This window comes from Rhipicephalus microplus, chromosome 3 (assembly GCF_043290135.1).
Source record: "Rhipicephalus microplus isolate Deutch F79 chromosome 3, USDA_Rmic, whole genome shotgun sequence".
Classification (NCBI taxonomy): domain Eukaryota; kingdom Metazoa; phylum Arthropoda; class Arachnida; order Ixodida; family Ixodidae; genus Rhipicephalus; species Rhipicephalus microplus.
Window position 1 is genome coordinate 2,161,345 of NC_134702.1, and position 18,709 is coordinate 2,180,053.

The 18,709-nt window shown below is 46.1% G+C and overlaps 1 protein-coding gene across 6 annotated transcripts in view; it reads right to left on the bottom strand.

Annotated features, from left to right (window-relative positions):
* Positions 1 to 18,709, bottom strand: part of LOC119164063 (kinesin-like protein KIF12) — a 318,668-nt gene that overhangs the window by 99,506 nt on the left and 200,453 nt on the right. For all 6 annotated transcript variants that reach the window (XM_075888720.1, XM_075888721.1, XM_075888718.1 and 3 more), the window contains one exon: positions 2,423 to 2,544. In XM_075888720.1, the coding sequence (XP_075744835.1) occupies positions 2,423 to 2,544 (122 nt within the window). The remainder of the gene's footprint in view (positions 1 to 2,422; positions 2,545 to 18,709) is intronic.

Genomic DNA, 18,709 nt, shown 5'->3' on the forward strand with positions numbered 1-18,709 from the left:
GACGGCGAGGGCAGCTGACTGCGCTCGCCGGCAGCCGGTGGTGGGTTTATCTGTTGAAATCGGGTAGTTGCTGCTAGTATGGCGAACTCTGTAAGCCGTAATGAGTTCGTTGTTCAGCCATACTTGTTTGAGCCAGTCGCCACTGTAAGAACGACGGCCGAAAACGATGTCAGCGCCGATGATGCAGCACAGGAAATCGAGGCCCAACCAGCCACCTTCACCCGAGTCGGAAACATAGATTGGAACGTAAAAAATGCACGTGAGTGCTTAATTTCACTGTAGTAAACTGATGCAAACGATACGTTCCACCGCAGATATTAAATCCGACAAGAAACAGCAGCATGGGTACTCGCTTTTAGCTGCGTATTGGCACGGTCTGCGCTACGGGCGGGCATCCTGCAGAAAAATCAGCTGTTCGCGGATTTCACTGCTCGGAGTGCAACGTTGTTGATGCAGTCAGTATCGCCCTTCGTAGCGGGCAAAAAGCATGCGATGAGTCAGTGTGGTATTGCAAAAAAAAAAAAAAAAGGCCACACGAGTGCTGCATTTTGCTGCAGGGGTGACATGTGCTCGGGACTGCGCTGCAAGCTTGCGCATGGATATATAGTTTGACTCATATATTGCAGTTCTGTTTACAATACCTTTACTTTTTCTGAATTCTGGCCAGTACTACAGCTAGCGATGGTGTGTTAAAATGCAAGTGGTATATTAGTTGGGTAAGAAGCATGTGACAGTCGTGTAGAGTGCCCTATTTGGATGCTGCGTACTGATATCTGTGTACAAGCGTTTTCGCCACAGGTGCTCATGTACGCACTGCGTCCAATCGGGGAGAGAGAAGCATGCATACAAAACAAGACGTGCCTGAACGTTCATGCTGGGATACTGTTTTAGAGTCCCACACTTCCTTTTTTTTCTGTGCAGTGTGATAAAAACACCATCATCTTCATTTCAATATACTGATATATAGCAACTCTGCATAAATCAATACCAGCACTACTCCCATGACGAGCCCCACCTAGCACAGTGTAGAATCGCAAGCAGCAGAACAATTTTGTACAGGCCGAGCTTCTGAACAAAAAAGCTAGGGGCATGAATACTTTAGCTGCCAGCGGTACGTTCACTTACAATATGCGCATTCGGAAGTATTCAGTGTTATCGAATCGAGCACACAGGGTATGATCGAAATCTAGAAAAACTTTATTTAGATCAAGATGATCTTCTAGGCGGAAACCTTGGACTACGATTTTGCTTCGTGTGGTGGCATTCGGCTGTGATCGAACGTTACGGTAGCGACTAAATGTGATAGTAGTGTAACTGCATCGACGATTCTGAAAACTGATAAACAGATATTATCTGAGCCGGAATCTAAATAACTCGCCTGTGTTACACAATCTCACAATCTCTTTCATGGGCGATCAAGACTAGTTCTGATAAATATTCTTTAAAGACGCGATCGCAAGCTATCGCTCGAATAGAGAGACCATGGCCTTGGGTCGCCGATCAAGCGAAACTACAATGAACGATGTATGCGTAACGGCTCACGATCCACAGGAGGAGGAATAAACTTTATTATAAGAAACCAGCAGGTTTAGGTGGCTGGGCCTAAGCCTCCCATGAGAGGACGTCAAGGTTTGCCTCGACGCTGCCTCATGGGCGTGCTGGGTCGCCCAGGTTTGGTCGTAAAGAGCTATGCTCCGCAGAGCCTGATAGAGCTTCGACGAAAGGGTCGTGGCGTTAGTGTGTCTGTACTGTGCCGGGCACTCTCACAGAATGTGCGGAAGCGTAGCCGGGTGAGTGCCGCAGCACCGGCAGTGGCTGGTTGTGTACACGTCCGGGAATATGAGGTGAATCTAGTCCGGTAACAATGAACCGCTGCGTGCCAGAACTTCATTGGGATAAGTGTAGAGTTTGCAACAACAGGGTGTACTTGAGCCACATTTTATGGGCATGCCCGCAGGCCCCTATGAGAAGCGCATTCCCAGACGGGAGTGGATGGAATACCACGCTACTATGCTCTAACTCTCAATTACAAGCCCGCTTATTACGGCAGGCGGAAGACGCCGCCAAGGCCGACGGTATCATGGCCGTCGTCAAGGTGTGCTCCTTTCCCTCCCTCGCCTAAAAGGGGAGGAGGATCCTTCTGCTAAGTAAATAAAGTTTTATCATCATCATCATCGTTCCATTGCTTCAGGTGATAGTTTGTGCTTGTTTTGTCCACTTTTTTTTTGTTTTCTCCCTAACATCGTTTTCCGCAGCAATTGTAGCGCAATTTTCTCCAGTCACCCTCCGTTGCTTTCGCCTGTATGAGTGCACCAACATTTATTTTTATTATTAAAGCCGCTGTTTCAACCCGAAGAGGACAGCGACATTGCCGGAGAGCTGCCCGTTAAAAATTTCCTTTCTCATTGCGGCACGCGCTTACCTTAGGGCCTCGTTCTCAGCCATGTACTTGTGCAGGAGCGCCTTCTCGTCACCATCATCGGAAGGTTCACCGCCCACGGCTAGCACGTTGCTTAGGTGTAGCTGCCCACCGCCGTTCAGCAACTGAATGAAAGATTAGTAAGCACGACACTTCTGTTGAACTTGTGCTACATAATAACAAAATTGAGGAAACGTCATCCAAAAGCAGGTAGGAAGTTGTCCCATACAATAGAGGAGCTGTAAATGAATCCGCCTTTTTAATTGTGCTACGCGCCGATGAAGACATCACGGTACGCCCTTAAAGAGAGTCAGTGGGAAGGGTTGTAACGGCAGCATTTATTACCTCCTTAACCACCTTTCGATGACGTCTCCCCTTATTGCAGTTACTGCTTGACGTCTCAGGTTTAGTAGCAGTTGCTATCACTCTAGATCGCTCTATCGTGTGTGTATTTTTTGTTCTTGTGACCCGTTGATACTTGCGCCAGGCAATGTACAGTAATGACATACCAACAAGCCCAGTCTTCAACCTTAGAGGTCACTACTTGCGTACATGACGAGTTAGCGAGCGTTACTTACCTCTCTCCGCTACGCGTCATTATGCGGTGACTATGAGATTGTTAATAAGCATTTCAGCGAAGCTTCCACAGTATTCGGTGGTGGCGTCGTATGCAATGAACCCGGTGCCGAATACAATCGCGGCCCTGGGTGCGCTGGTCACGTGCGTATTTATGTGCGCAGTTTTCAACAATTTATGCTTTCTGGATTCCGGGCCTCGTGGCCAGGACGAGAGTACATGGCGGTCGTTGTTGCCTAAAGCAGTCGAGGTGTGGCGCTGGTTGGCATGAGAATGGGGGTCGAGTTCCCGGCATGGAAGTTCGAAACATAAATAAATACACACATATAATTAAATAAATAAATAAATAAATAAATAAATAAATAAATAAATAAATAAATAAATAAATAAATAAATAAAGGTAGTACAGACACGCACGCAACAAGCTGCGTTTGCCCCATTTGCCCGATAAGGGCTCCTGAAATTTTCAGAGACTTGCAGGTCTGCCAGGAAAAGGGGAACTGCTGTACAGTCGAAGACGACTACATCGAATTGGGGTAGACTGAAATATTCACGTCAAGCGAATTTCAAACACTATCTACACTATCTACACTATCAAACACAAACACTGTCTATTATCTACAGCTGCATCAAACAAAAATAATTGGAACAGTTGATACACCGAACATCAGGCAACACGAAACACTCCGAGAAGTTCACTTTACCTCTCGGCTTTTCTTTAAAAAGGGGGTCGTTTTCCACATGCATTCTGGAGAGCGAGCGGGGACAACAGGAGTGCTCTATGCGGAGTGAGTAGAAACTACCACTTGCCGTCACGTGCTTTCCCCTATAATATCCCGCCGTAGCTGGCCGTTCGCTTTGAAGCTCCATCGATGTCGGTCAAGTGAAGCAACTGCTGTTCTCTACAGAGAAAGCGGACAGCAGGTCTTACATCGCCACTGCGGGCAACATTTCAAGAAGCACACTGTGCGATTCATCACCGAGGCAGAGAACGCGTTTCCTGCGCCCGATGAAACAGGTGTGAATTAAAGAAGGTGCTATTGACAGTATTTTCTCGCTTACGAGTCATCCCGGAAAATTACCCCGAATCGCCAACTGCAAGCCGCTAGAAATATCAGAGTCGGTAGAACACGAAGGTAAAACGTGGGCTAGTATTTTAACGTTTTCTGTGCATTGGTATAAGCGAGCTTGCGGCAATGAAGCACCGTTCACGCTTAATCATACATTTTGACTCATGACTGATTGGACGCCAAACTTGGTCTAAGGTCGCCTACTCGCGGCATGTTATCAACACCGCTGCCCGGCCAGGGAAAAACGTGTCTTCCCTTTGGCCGGCCCCCATTGTAAGTGGGGAACGATGTTAAAGGCAGGCCACGGTGTAAGGTACAACCAATTTAGGGGGGGGGGGGGGCACTTCCCGGCTACCTTGATGGACGCGATTGACCAGAGAACACCTATGCCACTTTTGGTATAAAATTGCTTTTTCTTAGCACGTAGAGTTTAACCTGACTGGCGACGACTAACGGAGCACGTAGACGTTTTCTTTGGGCAGATTTCCTGCGTGGCTGCTTACCGCATCACAAGTTCATTTTGCAAACGGGAATGATAAACGCCAGTTGGGGAACGCAACACTCGGCAAAAACTTTTTTGGCATTGGAGCAAAGGCGACAGAGTCAAATGACGGGCATCCTGCAGCCAGTGAATGTAGTTCCACAACAGTGCCCGTGTTTTCACCGTGAAACATGGAAGTTCCCCCTTTATTTAAAACGTGGAGCTACTTCAGACAGGACGCAGCTCCCACCATTAAGATAGTCGTATTTCTTTTACCTTTTTCTTTGTGGCTTTGCGTTTTTGGACGTGCGAGAAAGTCCCGCTTTTTTTTCGTGCAGCTCAAACGCTAAGCGGCGTCTGCGTGTACATGAAACTCTGTTGGAGCGCCCCGTCAATTTCCATAGCGTTACGGGATGCGCGCCGCAATGAACGACTTCGCGTAGTGCAGATTCTCCGCCTCCGTAGCTTTCCTCTCGGCGCCAAGAAAAGTTGTCGCTAAGTGTAGCAACTAAAGAAGCTGCATGAAGCTGTGCACAGAGACCCGCGACGCTCGCTGAACGCTGGCGTTGCCGCCGGCCTCGCCGGTTGCTGTAGTAACGGCACGAAAGTTATCCTTTAAAGACGATAGCATTTGTTGGGGTACTTCAACGCAAAAATTTTGGTCTGTCTGTCTGTCTGTCTGTCTGTCTGTCTGTCTGTCTGTCTGTCTGTCTGTCTGTCTGTCTGTCTGTCTGTCTGTCTGTCTGTCAATTCCTCTGTTTGTCCGCCGAAACGCTACCCCAAACGGCTTAAATTCAAACCCATCCGCAGCGCCCACCATTATTGGTCAAGTTTAAGCGTTCATACTTGTGTAATTGTGAATTAAAAAAAAACACCGATGTGGTTACGTACACCGGTGAAATTAAGATTTCGCGCGATGTGGTTACGGACACCGGCGGTGGATAGCTACGGTGCTGCGCGAGATCAGAGTTGTGATCTCATAACAACTTTCGCTGTACAAAGCAATTATTAAAAGCAATTATCTGAAGCATAAAAACAACACGTCAATATTCTGTGTGTATTTATACTAGTGAAGGCATACATAAGTGATTCTAAGGGCCGTAGCGTTTATCACGATGGCTAAGAATGCAACGCTATGCACAAAAAGGCAAGTGTTTCCAACGCTTTGCTAAGACGACACAGTGGTGGCACCTGCCCGTCGCTTTGCGTTCTACACCTTATCGCCTCCGAGACAGGCGCGCACGCCTTCCTTCGTTTTCGAAGATAACTGCCTGATAGCGCTCGTGTCTGCCTCGATGCGCTCGTTCGCCTTCGCTGCTTGGATCGAGATGCTCCAACGCAGCGTCTCTAGAATAAAATTCACCGTTTTCTCGCACAGAACATGAAATAAGCGTTGTGTTCACTCTCTCCCGACGCAAGACTATCGTCTTTCGACGACATTCGGAGTGAAACATACAGATTGGGGGCCAATTATTTTATCTTAAGGTAGCGCTGGCTTGTCCATAGGGGTGCGTTGCCAGCAGCTTTCCCACGGACGTGCGTCGTTGTTACTTTATCTCGTTGATCGCTCCTCGCGAATGTCAGCCAGCCAGCCAGCCAGCCAGGCAGTCACTCAGTCAGAGAACTTTATTTGATCATAGGGAAGACGAGAATGCCCCCGTCAGAGAGTACCGTCTGGGGGCCCTACCCACGATGGCGCCACGATGTTCAGGCTCTCGTCGAATTCACGGGCTCTCTGGACAGCCCTAGCTGCTGGTACTTTTTGGAGCTGGTGATGAGCTGGAGCCAGTCTTCTTCAGTAGAGGGAGACCCTGAGCCCTCGCGCAAGTCTTGACACAGCCACAGCATGTGTTGAAAGGTGCACATCGGATGAACACAGCGCGGACAGCATAGGTCATTCCGTCTATGAATTTTGGGCAAATAAACGGAGATAGATATAAATAAACGGAGATAGCGTTGGTGTGAAAGCGGCAAGTTCGCACACCGCAGCTGGTAGTGCTTACAGACCTCGTTAAAGTGAGAAGTGGGTCCTTTTTCCTGTGCCCTTCCTCGGCCTCCGATATTCCATTTCTTTACAGTATGAATGTGGTTGGTTGTTGAGCAGCCTGTAGGAAATCCTGCTTCGTACTTTTGTTGATGGAACTCTAATGTCACTTGCGCCTGAATTTTATTAGCAATTATTTTTGTAAATGGTTTGTAGAGAACGGACAGTAAGCGTATCGGCCTGTAATTTTTCATGTCCTTGGTGTCTTCTTTCTTATGAATTAAGATGATCTTAGCATTTTTCCAAGATTCTGGTACTCTTCCCGTCCGAAGACACCTTAAGGACATTAAGGATAACTAACTGGATGCCCAGAGAAGGCAATCGGTTTAGGGGGAGCCAGAAAGTTAGTTGGACAGATGAGATTAAGAAGTTTGTGGGTATAAAATGGCAGCAGCAAGCACAGGACCGAGTTGACTGGCGAAACATAGGAGAGGCCTTTGTCCTGAAGTGGATGGTCAGACTGACGATGATGATGATGATGATGATGATGGCCCCCTTGAGCTTTTCTAAGGCAGCATTTTGATATAGTGTTATGTGTTGTATCGTCGCCGGAGCACCGTCCGACAGAGACAATGGACGCATTAGCGCCAGAGTGCTATGAAGAACGTTGCGCAAGGCCTACAACTGGGAGGGGGACTATAGAGCGCGCATTGGCGCGTAGCAATGGTTCACATTATCGCCGTTGCGTGGCGCCATGCGACACAAGCCATAGAAACTGAAACTGATCCGAGGTCATTAAGTGCCCGACACAACATTACCCCCCCCCCCCCCCCTAGAAAGGAAGATGTATACTCTTGTGTACTTGTACAAGAGAACGCGAATTATACAATTTGGGTGCACGTTAAAGAACCCCAGGTGGTCAAAATTTCCGGAGCCCTCCACTACGGCGTCTCTCATAATCATATGATGGTTTTGGGACGTTAAACTGCACATATCATCATCATCAAGGAACATAATCTTTGTAACGCGCCTGTTTTTTACAGCGTCGCTTGAAACGACGACATGCAGGAGAATGAGGTGAAAGATTTACCTATGGAGCCTTATCCACATTAAACAATTTTCAGCCTTGAGGCTCTCCTACATACTCATTGTCGGAGAGCGCTAACGACTCTGGAGTGTTCGTACATGAGGCATTCGTACCTGAGACATCTTTCCCCCCTTTGAAACAATCTGCACTGGGGCTGGGCACATCAGCCGTTTCTTGTGTTATTGATATGTCCGGTTCAACGTCCCGAAACCACCATATGATTATGAGAGACGCCGTAGTGAAGGGCTCCGGAAATTTCGACCACCTGGGGTTTTTTTAACGTGCACCCAAATCTGAGCCCACGGGCCCACAACATTGCCGGCTCCATTGGAAATGCAGCCGCCGCAGCCGGGATTTGATACCGCGACCTGCGGTTCAGCTGCCGAGTGCCTTAGCCACTAGACCACCGCGGCGTAGCCGTTTCTTGTGTGTAATGTGGTTTGCGCAAGCGTCACTAATTGGTTCTTTGCAAGAGAACATGGAGATGTTCAGCAACACGTAACAATATGTTGGATGAATGAAGAATTAGGCAGAGGAAGTGAATTCTGCTGTGAAGTTGAGTTTTGCTCTGCAGGAACCAGTCTGAGCTTTGAAGCATTCCACACATAGCCATCACTCAGGAGTAATGAATTCAGTCGAACCTGACTAGTAATTGTATACGAACCCTTGTACCTAATATGCTTGCCCGGAAGATGAACTTTGACCCTGTGACCCACCTGGAACTTCGGAGGCTTTGCTCCCCGCTTTGATTATATGCGTTGCTTAGTTGCCTGTTGCGTATTGAATACTCGTGTTCTCATAAAATCCAACGTGGGCAAAGGAGCAGGAGACTTTGGGTGTAACCCTGCACTGTCGATTCCAGAACGGAGTTGGCGATTATGCAAAAGTTGTGCAGGTGAAAAGCCTGTAGTAGCTTGAGGCGTAAAGCGATACGTGACTAAGTAATCTGATAGGATGTTTCGGTGGGTGGCATATACATTTTGCGAGCTGAATTTGCTCATTTAGAACTTTGTTGAAACGTTCAACTTGACTGTGGCCTTGCGGGTAGTAGTTCGATGAGCAAAGATGCTCAATGCCTCTTTCTGAAAAGAAAGTTTCAAATAGTTGAGATTTGAACTGAGGACCGTTGTCCGTAACAATTGCCTCAGGGAAGCCTTCCCTACTGAAAAGAACTGTCAAGAATGTCAATACCGCCTCAGAAGGGACTGCATGAGTAAAACAAACTTCCGGCCACTTTGAGTGGCAGCTAATGTAATGGCATATCTGCAGTCGTATGGAGCACGTTAAAGTGGACCGATGATGTTCATGCCTATATTTTCCCACGGTTTTCTTAGCCACGGAACAGGTTGGAGGGGTGCAAAAACAGGTTTAGCTGATGGATCAGCTGTTTGACATACAAGGCAGTTGCGAACACCACGTTCAACTTGACTATTCAAGCCTGGCCAGCAGTGTTTCTCTCTAAGCCGTTGTTTCGTCCTGAAAATGCCTGGGTGGCTTTCATGAGCGAATTGCACAAGTTTGTCGCACATTGATGCAGGAATGGTGACTCTATCTGCGCGGAAAACTAAATTTTCTACACAGGACAGCTGAAATCTGATTGCAAAGTAGGGCAGTAATTCTGGTGCCAGGGATTTCTTATCTGGCCAGCCATTAGCAATGAATGTAAGCTTATGTTGTAATGTGGCATCTTCAGCAGTTGCTGCCTGTAGGTCAGCTTTACTTATGCAAGGAGTATCGAGAGAGATTATTGTTTCTTCTAGTTGTGGAAAGACTAGAAGCTGTAGAGGTAAACGAGAAAGTGCATCCGCCACAATGTTATGTGAATTCTTGCAGTACTGTACAGTGAAGTTGTAGTATAACAGTCTGGTACACCAGCGTTAAATGTGTAATGGGTGCCGGCCCTCTGATTTAGCAGAAAGTAACGTAACAAGGGCTTGATGATCAGTGCGTAATGCAAAATGTTTACCCCATAAGTACTCATGCCATTTCTCACAAGCTGAGGGGCAGGCTAAGGCTTCACGCTCACCAGCAGAGTATCTGCGTTCAGCAGGACACGGAGTTCTCGAATCAAAAACAATTTTAATTAACCAGTCGCCTTTGAGTTGTTGAAACACGGCACGCAATCCTATGTAAGATGCATAAGTCGTAATAACTATTGGAAGGTTTCGTCAGACAGTTCAATAACTGGGTTTGCAGCTAGTACTGCTTTGATATTGTTGAAAGCCGAATTAGCATCTTCAGACCGATTGAATGTTTGGCCTTTACGCAACATGGAACGCAGTGGTTCAACAACATCAGCGTTATGTGGAATGATTTTTGAGTAATCGCCAGCGAGACGAAAACATGAATGCAAGATTTTAAAATCTGCAGGCACAAGTGCATTAACAATATGTGATGTAGTAGCTTAAAAAAATGCGAGCATAGCAAACGACAGCGCCACATCACCTGGAAGATGAGAAGAATGAAGGGGCATTGCAGCGCGCCCAGTGAAGAAAGAAGAAGAGACGCTCGCGGAGAATTCTCCGGTCACGTAGCTGATGAGAAGAAGAGTAGCTAGCAGTTTTCGATCAGCAACTGACGTTTGCCTGCTCTGAGGGTTTGGCCAAGAATTCAGTAGTTGTGATTGATTTTGTTTCGTCTTTTTGTTCGTAAGCGTTTCTATAGTGTCCTAATTGATTAGCGAGTGTATTTTCAGATAGTACGACCAGGCAGATGCCGTTTTCCTCACCTGGACCAGGGGCTTTCCTCTGGTCTGCTTCTCTTCCTTCGCAGGAATTGCCAGTGGACTTGTTTTTACGCAATGGCATCTCATCCGTTCCTGTGGCATTGGTCCCAAGCAACGATGGTATTATACGGATGAATAATCCAAAAATGATCCAGACGGAGTTGAGAGCCGCTACAACTCACTACCAAAGCATCACAGAGGTCAGGCAGTTCGGCAAGGGTGGCATTCTTTGCTTCTCGTCTGACCAGCTCTGTGTTCGAGACCTACTAAAATTCTCGGTATTCACTACCAACCCGGTGAGCGCATTCATTCCACCTCACCTAGCTTGCGTCAAAGGCCTCGTTCGGGGTGTCGATGTCAACTTGACCCCAACTGAGATATTAGATATGTTTTCAGAAGCAGGTGTGATAGCTATCTATAGATGTAGTCGAGTTGTGGACAAGAACAAGGTCCCAACGGAGTCTGTGATTGCTACGTTTGCCGGGTCGAATCGCCCAACCGAAATCAAAGCGTGGCCTTTATTATACAGAGTGGAGCCACTATCACCTCGTCCCCTACAGTGTAATAAGTGTTGGCGTTATGGGCACACAGTGAAAGGGTGCAGGTCAGTACCTAGATGCAGAATTTGTGGTGAGACGCACAACTCGAACGACTGTAAAAGTAATGAAGAAAAGTGCTTTTTTTGCCATGAAGCACACTGCGCTGATAACCCAAACTGCTCAGCCAAGGCACGTGAAATACAAATCCTTGAAATTGTAGACAGAAGGCGATGCTCCCGAAAGGATGCCATTGCTGAAATCCAAGCCCGAACTCAAGGGTATGCAGGAGCAGCTGCCCGCCATAACATAGCAATGGAAGCATCCTTTTCCCTATCAATTGCGGACATGATCGAGAAGGCTGTGGATAAGGCTATGCAACGCCTTGCTACCACCCTATGTGAGTCGCTGTCGCACATTGTGAATAACCAAATTGCACAAGTCTATGGAGCACAGATAGATATAGGTACGGCTGTAAAAAATGCTGAGTCTGCACACCCGACAAGTGAGGCAGAATCTGAGATAACTCCACCGGATGCACAGTCTGCAGAGCCCTCAGGAGAAGGCGTTCAGAGGCAAAGCGAGGGCGCACAGGAAGCTTCTCAGGACACGCAAGATATGGACATAGATCTCAAATGCCTAAAGCGTTCTAGATCCCCTGCATCGAAAAAACCTAGCTCGCCGAAACATGTAAAAAGCTAGAAATACCAGAAAGACAACCTTTCAAAAACCGATTTTCTAAAAGAAAGTATTTTAGATAAGGTGATTGCCGAAACCATTTTAACGAAATCATAGGGTCTCTTAAAATTATACATTGGAATTGCCGATCTCTTCACTCAGCCATAACAGATCTGTTATACCTGTCTTCCAAATTCGATCCGGCTATTATTGCATTACAAGAAACTTGGCTATCCACACATCATGTATTTCACCTACCGAACTTCCAAACCTTTCGTCTAGACCGTCCATCTGTAGGTGGAGGTTTAGCTTTCTTTATAAACAATAAAATTAGTTTAAAAGTCAAAAACTCATACAAATGTATGTCTTCTGAATGCGAAATTTTCGCGTTAGATATTACTTTGCCAGGATACTTGCCTTTCTCGCTAATAAACGTCTACATTCCTGTAGGCGTTCAAGACACGAGATTGTTAGATATGGCTGCTAATTCAGGCTGTAAAGAAAAAAAATTATAGTTGGTGACTTCAACTCTCACCATACCTGCTGGGGTTTTAGAACAGATCAGTGTGGACAACGGTTGTGGGACTGGTCGGTAGACCACAACTTATTGTGCCTTAACGCTAGAACTCCCACATTTATTTGAGGTCGTTCACGCTCCGCCTTAGATTTAAGCTTTGTAAGCTCGGCCATTGCTAGTACATCGTGGACAGCCCTTGATTGCGCCTCCAATAGTGACCACTTTCCAATAATGTTCGAGATCGCTTGCCCCGTCAAACCATCATGCTTCCATGCCCGAACCTATATAAGTTATGCAAAATTTCAACACGACCTAAAAACTGCTTTATACGCTCCTTCTCAGGATGGAGATGACACTAAAGCTATGAAAATAAGCGCAATAATCAAAAGGGCATACAAAAACGCTGAATTTGCTGTTAAATCGGCGAAGAGAATACCCTATATCCCCTGGTGGAATTCCAACTGTTCACGAGATCACAGACGAAGACAGGCAGCTTGGAAGAAGCTAATACATAATCAGTCCCCTAAGAACTGGTCAGATTATAAATTTCTTGCCGCTGTATTTAAACACACGGTGGCCCAAGCTAAAGAAAAATATGATAAAAGAAATTTCGATTTTCTCTCGAAATCCAAAAATAAGAAAGCTTTATTTCAATATATGCGATCTCGCAAAATCCTGCCGTCTTCATTAAATACTGATTATGAAAAATTATCATTGGAAGAAACGAAGAACTCTTTAGAGTCAATTGGCAGAGGTCTAGAAATTAGATTTTTTCCGGTTATGGCTTTCAACTGGCAAAAGTCTAGCATAAGCACTGACTTCGAAAACGTTACGCTGTCTGAAGCTTCAAAAGTCATCCGAGATCTACCATCGTCAGCTCCTGGTCCAGATGGAATCACAGTTTCTATGATTAAAATTTTATTCAAGCTATCCCCCGGTGACGTCCTCAATCTTATAAACTACTCTTTAAAGAATGCCTGGATACCGTATGACTGGAAAATAGCTAAGGTAATCCTATTAATAAAAAAGCAAGGGTTAGGTTTTACCATAGAAAATATCAGACCCATCTCGCTAACTTCGAACATGGTGAAACTCATAGAGAGGGTTCTAAAGGGCCGAATAAACTCCTGGATGACGAAAAAGGTCATATTAAAGCCAAATCGAATTGGTTTTCGTTGTGAATGCTCAATTTGGTGCGCCCATGCGGATTTAGAGAGTCGAATGCAGCTTGCTCGTAAAAGGAAACAGTACGCCGCATTAGTAACTCTCGACATAGCTAAAGCGTACGACAGTGTCGAGCACTCAATTCTACTGAGCACCTTGCAGAGTCTAAAGTTTCCTCAGTATATTACCGAGTGGATAGCAGAATTCCTAAAATCAAGGGAATTGTATTGCGTGAAGGATGGCTGTTGTTCGCATAAATTCAAACACAAACGTGGTGTTCCCCAAGGGTCCGTCCTATCTCCAGCATTATTCAATATACTGATGAGCTCTATTCCAATTGTTCAGGATGTCAGTGTTTACATTTATGCAGATGATATCGCGTTCTTCGCTGCAGAGAGCGACATTAACTCACTACATCAAAAACTGCAAAAATATATTAATACACTAGAAATTTGGTTACAATCCATTTTATTGTCATTGAACATCAGTAAAAGTGCGCTCTTGGTGTTTCCTATAGCAGGTACAGTTTCAATTTCTGTATTGTATAATCGGGAACCTATTCCACAATTTGATTCAGTCAGGTACTTAGGAATGATTTATAATGAAAAGCTAAATTGGAGCCCACACATTGAATATATAACAGCAAAGGCACAACGGGCGTTAGGTTTATTACGCAGGTTAAGCAACAGAAAATACGGACTGCGCAGACACACGATGTTAATGATATATAAAATGTATGTGCGACCAATATTGGAATTTGGGTGTGTATTATTCTCGGGGGCCGCTGGTTATAAAATTAAACCGCTAGTAATGTTAGAGCGAGAAGCCCTGCGAATATGCCTGGGACTTCCCAGGTTCGTGGCGAATAATGTATTGTATCAAGAAGCGCGATTGCCAACACTCCTCTGTCGATTCCGCATTCTAACGGTTCAAACCTTCTTAAAGTTCTACAGTTTACCGGCGCGAAGATCAGAGTACGCATTTATCAGCGACCCTGACTCTTTCTTTCTTGCACATTGGCCTCGATTTCATACCTCTCAGATAATTTTCGTTAAAAAGAAACTGGATTGCATAAATGTAGACATTAGCACAGTAATTGAAACTAATTCCTCAACCATCAACATTAGAATAGAGTACGATGAAATCTTCCCCTCACAAGCCAGGTTGAAATCTCTTAGATTTTTGACCACTACATTAAACGATTACTTGGTACATGCAGAAACAAAAAATGTAATAGCTACAGATGCTTCTGTCAACAATGAAAAGGCAGGCGTAGGAATTGTGTCTGATTTCTTCGGCTGGTCTTTTTCAGTAAGGCTTCCAGATTTTACTCCTATATTTGAAGCCGAGCTAATAGCTATTATTTTATCTCTTCGTAAAATTCCTACGACCGAGACCAGTGCAATCATCCTAACAGACTCACTTTCGGTGTGTGCAGCTCTGACAACCTCTGAACAATCTCGTGCCCTAGCAGCGTTCGACACATTAGCACCGCCGCATTTAAAACTCCTCAAATTAGTGTGGGTCCCAGGTCACTGCGGATTACAATTAAATGAATTGGCAGATGCTTTGGCACGAGCATCACTCGATGGACCAGTAATTTCAGTACTTCCCGAGTTAGAATACTTATCAGGGGTTAGATATAGGAAATTCGCTATTTTTACAGATAGTTTAGAAAATATCACACAATAGACAGATTAACAGCACTTCAAATTTCCATGGAAAGCCCAGTGGAGTCCGTCAAAAAAACTTGAAATTATAATCTCCAGATTCCGGTGCCGTGTCCCCCCATTTAACTTTTATTTACACAGAGCTGGTCTAACACTTTCCCCCTTTTGTCCGTTCTGCGAAGAATCAGAAACTATTGAATATTATTTTGGCTCATGTCGTAACTATGCATCAATTAGGAAACGACTTTTAGATATTCCATTTGCGAAGCTAGGTTTAAATTTAACCACAGAAAATGTTCTAAGTTTTGGTGCCTCTGTTTTAGGAAATTGCCACAGAGATGCATTCGATGCGGTGTGTAATTTTATTCAAGACTCTAAACGTTTTTCAACATAAAGCCCACGTTAACAGATACTCAAAAAAAAACGGGTCGAAAAGTAATTTTCCATTCTGGATAAATCCGTGACATACCAAATTAATCGGGTTTGGCAAAACCAGTTGTCTGGTCGGCTCCCAAAATCAAGTTGTAGGTATTAGTGTCTACTTTGTTGTTGATTCTTTTTTCTCACTATCTAAATCTTTGGTTTCTTTCTGGTTTTTTTAACATACTGTCTTCACTATACAACTTCCCCCCCCCCCTTTTTTTTTCGTTGTAAGCAACAATGCAGTTATCGTCCACAGACTATATGTTCTCTTGGCCAATCCCCCAGAGTGGGTACGAGCCATGGATTAGAGGATACAAACAAACAAACAAACAAACGAACGAAGCTGCTCGGACGCCGGCAAGACGACGCAAGGGAGCCTAGGGCGAACCCGCAACTACGCGCGAGGTTCGAAAGGCCGGGTTCCTGTCCTCGAGCCATTGACGTCCTCGGGGCACGGCGTGTCGGCGTGGCCAGGCGCGAGTTCTGTGTGAGTGGTCCTGCGGACATCTCCGGTACGGCGAGCGCCCTCGAAAGACCGGAGCTGCTGACCACGTCCACCGAGGCGACGTCGTTGACAGTGTGCGGCTACGCCTAGACCTGGTGATGCCCTCTACAGTGGTACGCTGACCTGGCACTCAAGCGACGACAGCATCCGAGCACGTAACTGGTCCCACTTCAAGGCACCGGGCTACGGCACAGACTGTGAGACTGTTTGCTCTTTTATTTTGTGAGTGAACTGCGTGCGTGTACGACTTATAGTACTGTATGTGCAATAGTTTTTTTTTTTTCGTCCAATATAACTTCCTTTTATTTCCCTCACTGTCTCCATCTTCCTCGCGTCACACGCCTTGCTGTGTGACGAACCTAACCACGACACAATAGCATGCGCTTCAGATTCAAGTGGAGACAATTCTCTGGCACTGACATTGTGTCATAAAATTGAATTGGCTCGACGGCAAAGACATATTTGTCGTTCAGTTTCATTCCTGTGTTGCTTATGCGTCTTAGTACTACTTGTAAATTAGCATCATGCTTAGCACACGTTGCACCCCAGACCAAAATGTCACCTAAGTAGCACAGTACTCCAGAGCAATCTTTCAAGATGCCTGACATCATTTTCATAAAAACAGCAGGGGCAGATGCAAGCCCAAAGAAACTTCTACGGAACTTAAATAAACCACCATGTGTTACAAAAAAGTCAAGTCTATACTTGATTCTGACAAATTAACCTGATAGTACGCTGATGCAAGATCTGGCTTTGAAAAGTAAGCAGCACCTGTAAGTTTCTGGAGAAGTTCTTCGATGTGGGGTAGGGGAAACCCATCAATCATGATAGCCTTGTTTGGTTCACGCAAGTCTACACAAAGTCCTAGGGAACCGTTCTTTTTTTTTTCACCACGACCAGTGGAGAGACTCAATTTGATGCTGAAACTCGTTCGATGACGCCTGCTTCTTCAAGACGAGAAAGTTCATTGGATACTTGTTGTCGAAGCAGGAATGGCAATCTGCGAAGTTTGGCAGCAACTGGCTGCGCACCTAGACGGCGTATCACTTCGTATATGTAGCCTTTCACCTGTCCGAGCTCCTGGGTGAAGAGGTGATGAAATTCAGAAGAATCATTGGCAGTAATTCTTCGCGTTTCTGAACTTGAAACTTGTGAGCAGGGGAATGTTGCACCGTCGTTGGTTATGTGAAGGCTTCAAATGGCATCCAACCGAAGAGGTGAAGGACCCTCTTTCATCACGTAAAATGTGACAGCAGCAGTGGTATCATTGTACCGAACGTTTGTAGAGAAGTGCGTGAGGTTGGGAATGCATTTCTTTGAATAGTCCTGAAGAACAACGTACGAGTCAAGTAGGATAGTCCCAGAAACGTACTTCTTGAAATCTTGTAAGTTAAGCAATGAATAATACAGTTGCGCCTGTGTCAACGAGGAAAGGAATGTTGACTTGACCACATTTAATAGTAATCTTCAGCGGCGAAGGACATATGGAGCGCTCATCAATATTTAGGATTGTAACGGTGTTTGTTACAGCAGTATCTTGTACTTCAGTTACGTTCTGTAGAGACGTGCTGCTATTTGGTAAGCGGCATACAGCTCGGTAGTGGGCTCGTTTCCCGCAGGCAGAACAAGTGCGGTTGCGGGCTGGACAATTCAGAAAATTCGCGTAGTGTTGATGAGATCGGCATCTGTAGCAGACACCCGAGTCATATCGGTGTGGTCCATCCAGGTGGCTTGCAAAATTTCATGTTGTAGGACGGGAGTCGTGATGCCCGCGGCCATGTTGGCTTTCTACCAAGGTGGCCGCGGGGGAGGCCTGTCGGGGAGGCCGTCGACCTTACTTTTGCTTTTGGTGGCCATCTTGTAAACCTGGACGTAATCCAATCTTCTCAACTTGTGCGTTCGCGAATTCCTGAATTTCGAGTTCGCTACGCTCCTCTTCCTTCGCAATTTGAATTGCTTGCGGTAAAGTAAGGGTGAGACCAAGTTGCAATAGTCGTCTTCGCACATTTTGTGCAGTTATGCCGCTGAACAGCTGACCGGGGCCATGGAATTGGCGGAGGCGCCGAAGTTGCATTTGCTCGCCGTTGCGTGTAAAGCAGAAACGTATTTAGTAACTGATTCCCCTGACATTTGCTTGCGCATTTCGAAGTAGTGACGCTCTGGATATTCATTGCTCGGAGCCTGAAAATGGTTCTCTAGCAGAGTGAGTGCTGCGATGCATTCATCCTGCGTGCTTTTGTCCAGAGTCCCGTCCGCGCTTTCCGCCTAGTCCTGTGCATTTCGTATAGTGTCCAGTAGACATCAAGGCCCTCAACTCCGAGTGCGCTAAGTAGTAGGCTCTCCTTTAGAGCAGCCGGGTGGTGTCTCCAGCGGCGACGTCCACATACGCCTGCAAGACACGGCGCCATTTAGCCCAAGGCACGGGAGGAGTTCCCAGAGTCTGCAGGAACGGTGGAGGAGCATTCGCACACGTCATGCTGAAACGTTGAAGCACTGAGGAGTCGCCATCGGCAGTATGCGTCAGCGAGTCACTGGGGCCAGCAAGTATTGGCCAAACGTGCAGAGGTGGCTGCAGTAGCGCAGTAGGCTTAAGTCATTAGCAGCGGGCAAGTAGAGTGGTGCCCCCTGTAAGTGTGCCCGAAAAGGTGGGAATCCGCGTAGGATGCCGACGAAGTATGTAAGCTGCTTACTTCTTGTTCATCTCGTGGCCAATTGGTTGTATCGCCGCCGGGGCACCGTCCGACGGAGACAATGGGCGCGTTAGCGCCAGAGCGCTATGAAGAACGTCACGCAATGCCGACAACCGGGAGGTGGACTGTTTATTCAGAGAGCGCGCATTGGCGCGTAGAAATGGTTTGCAATATCGCCGTTGCA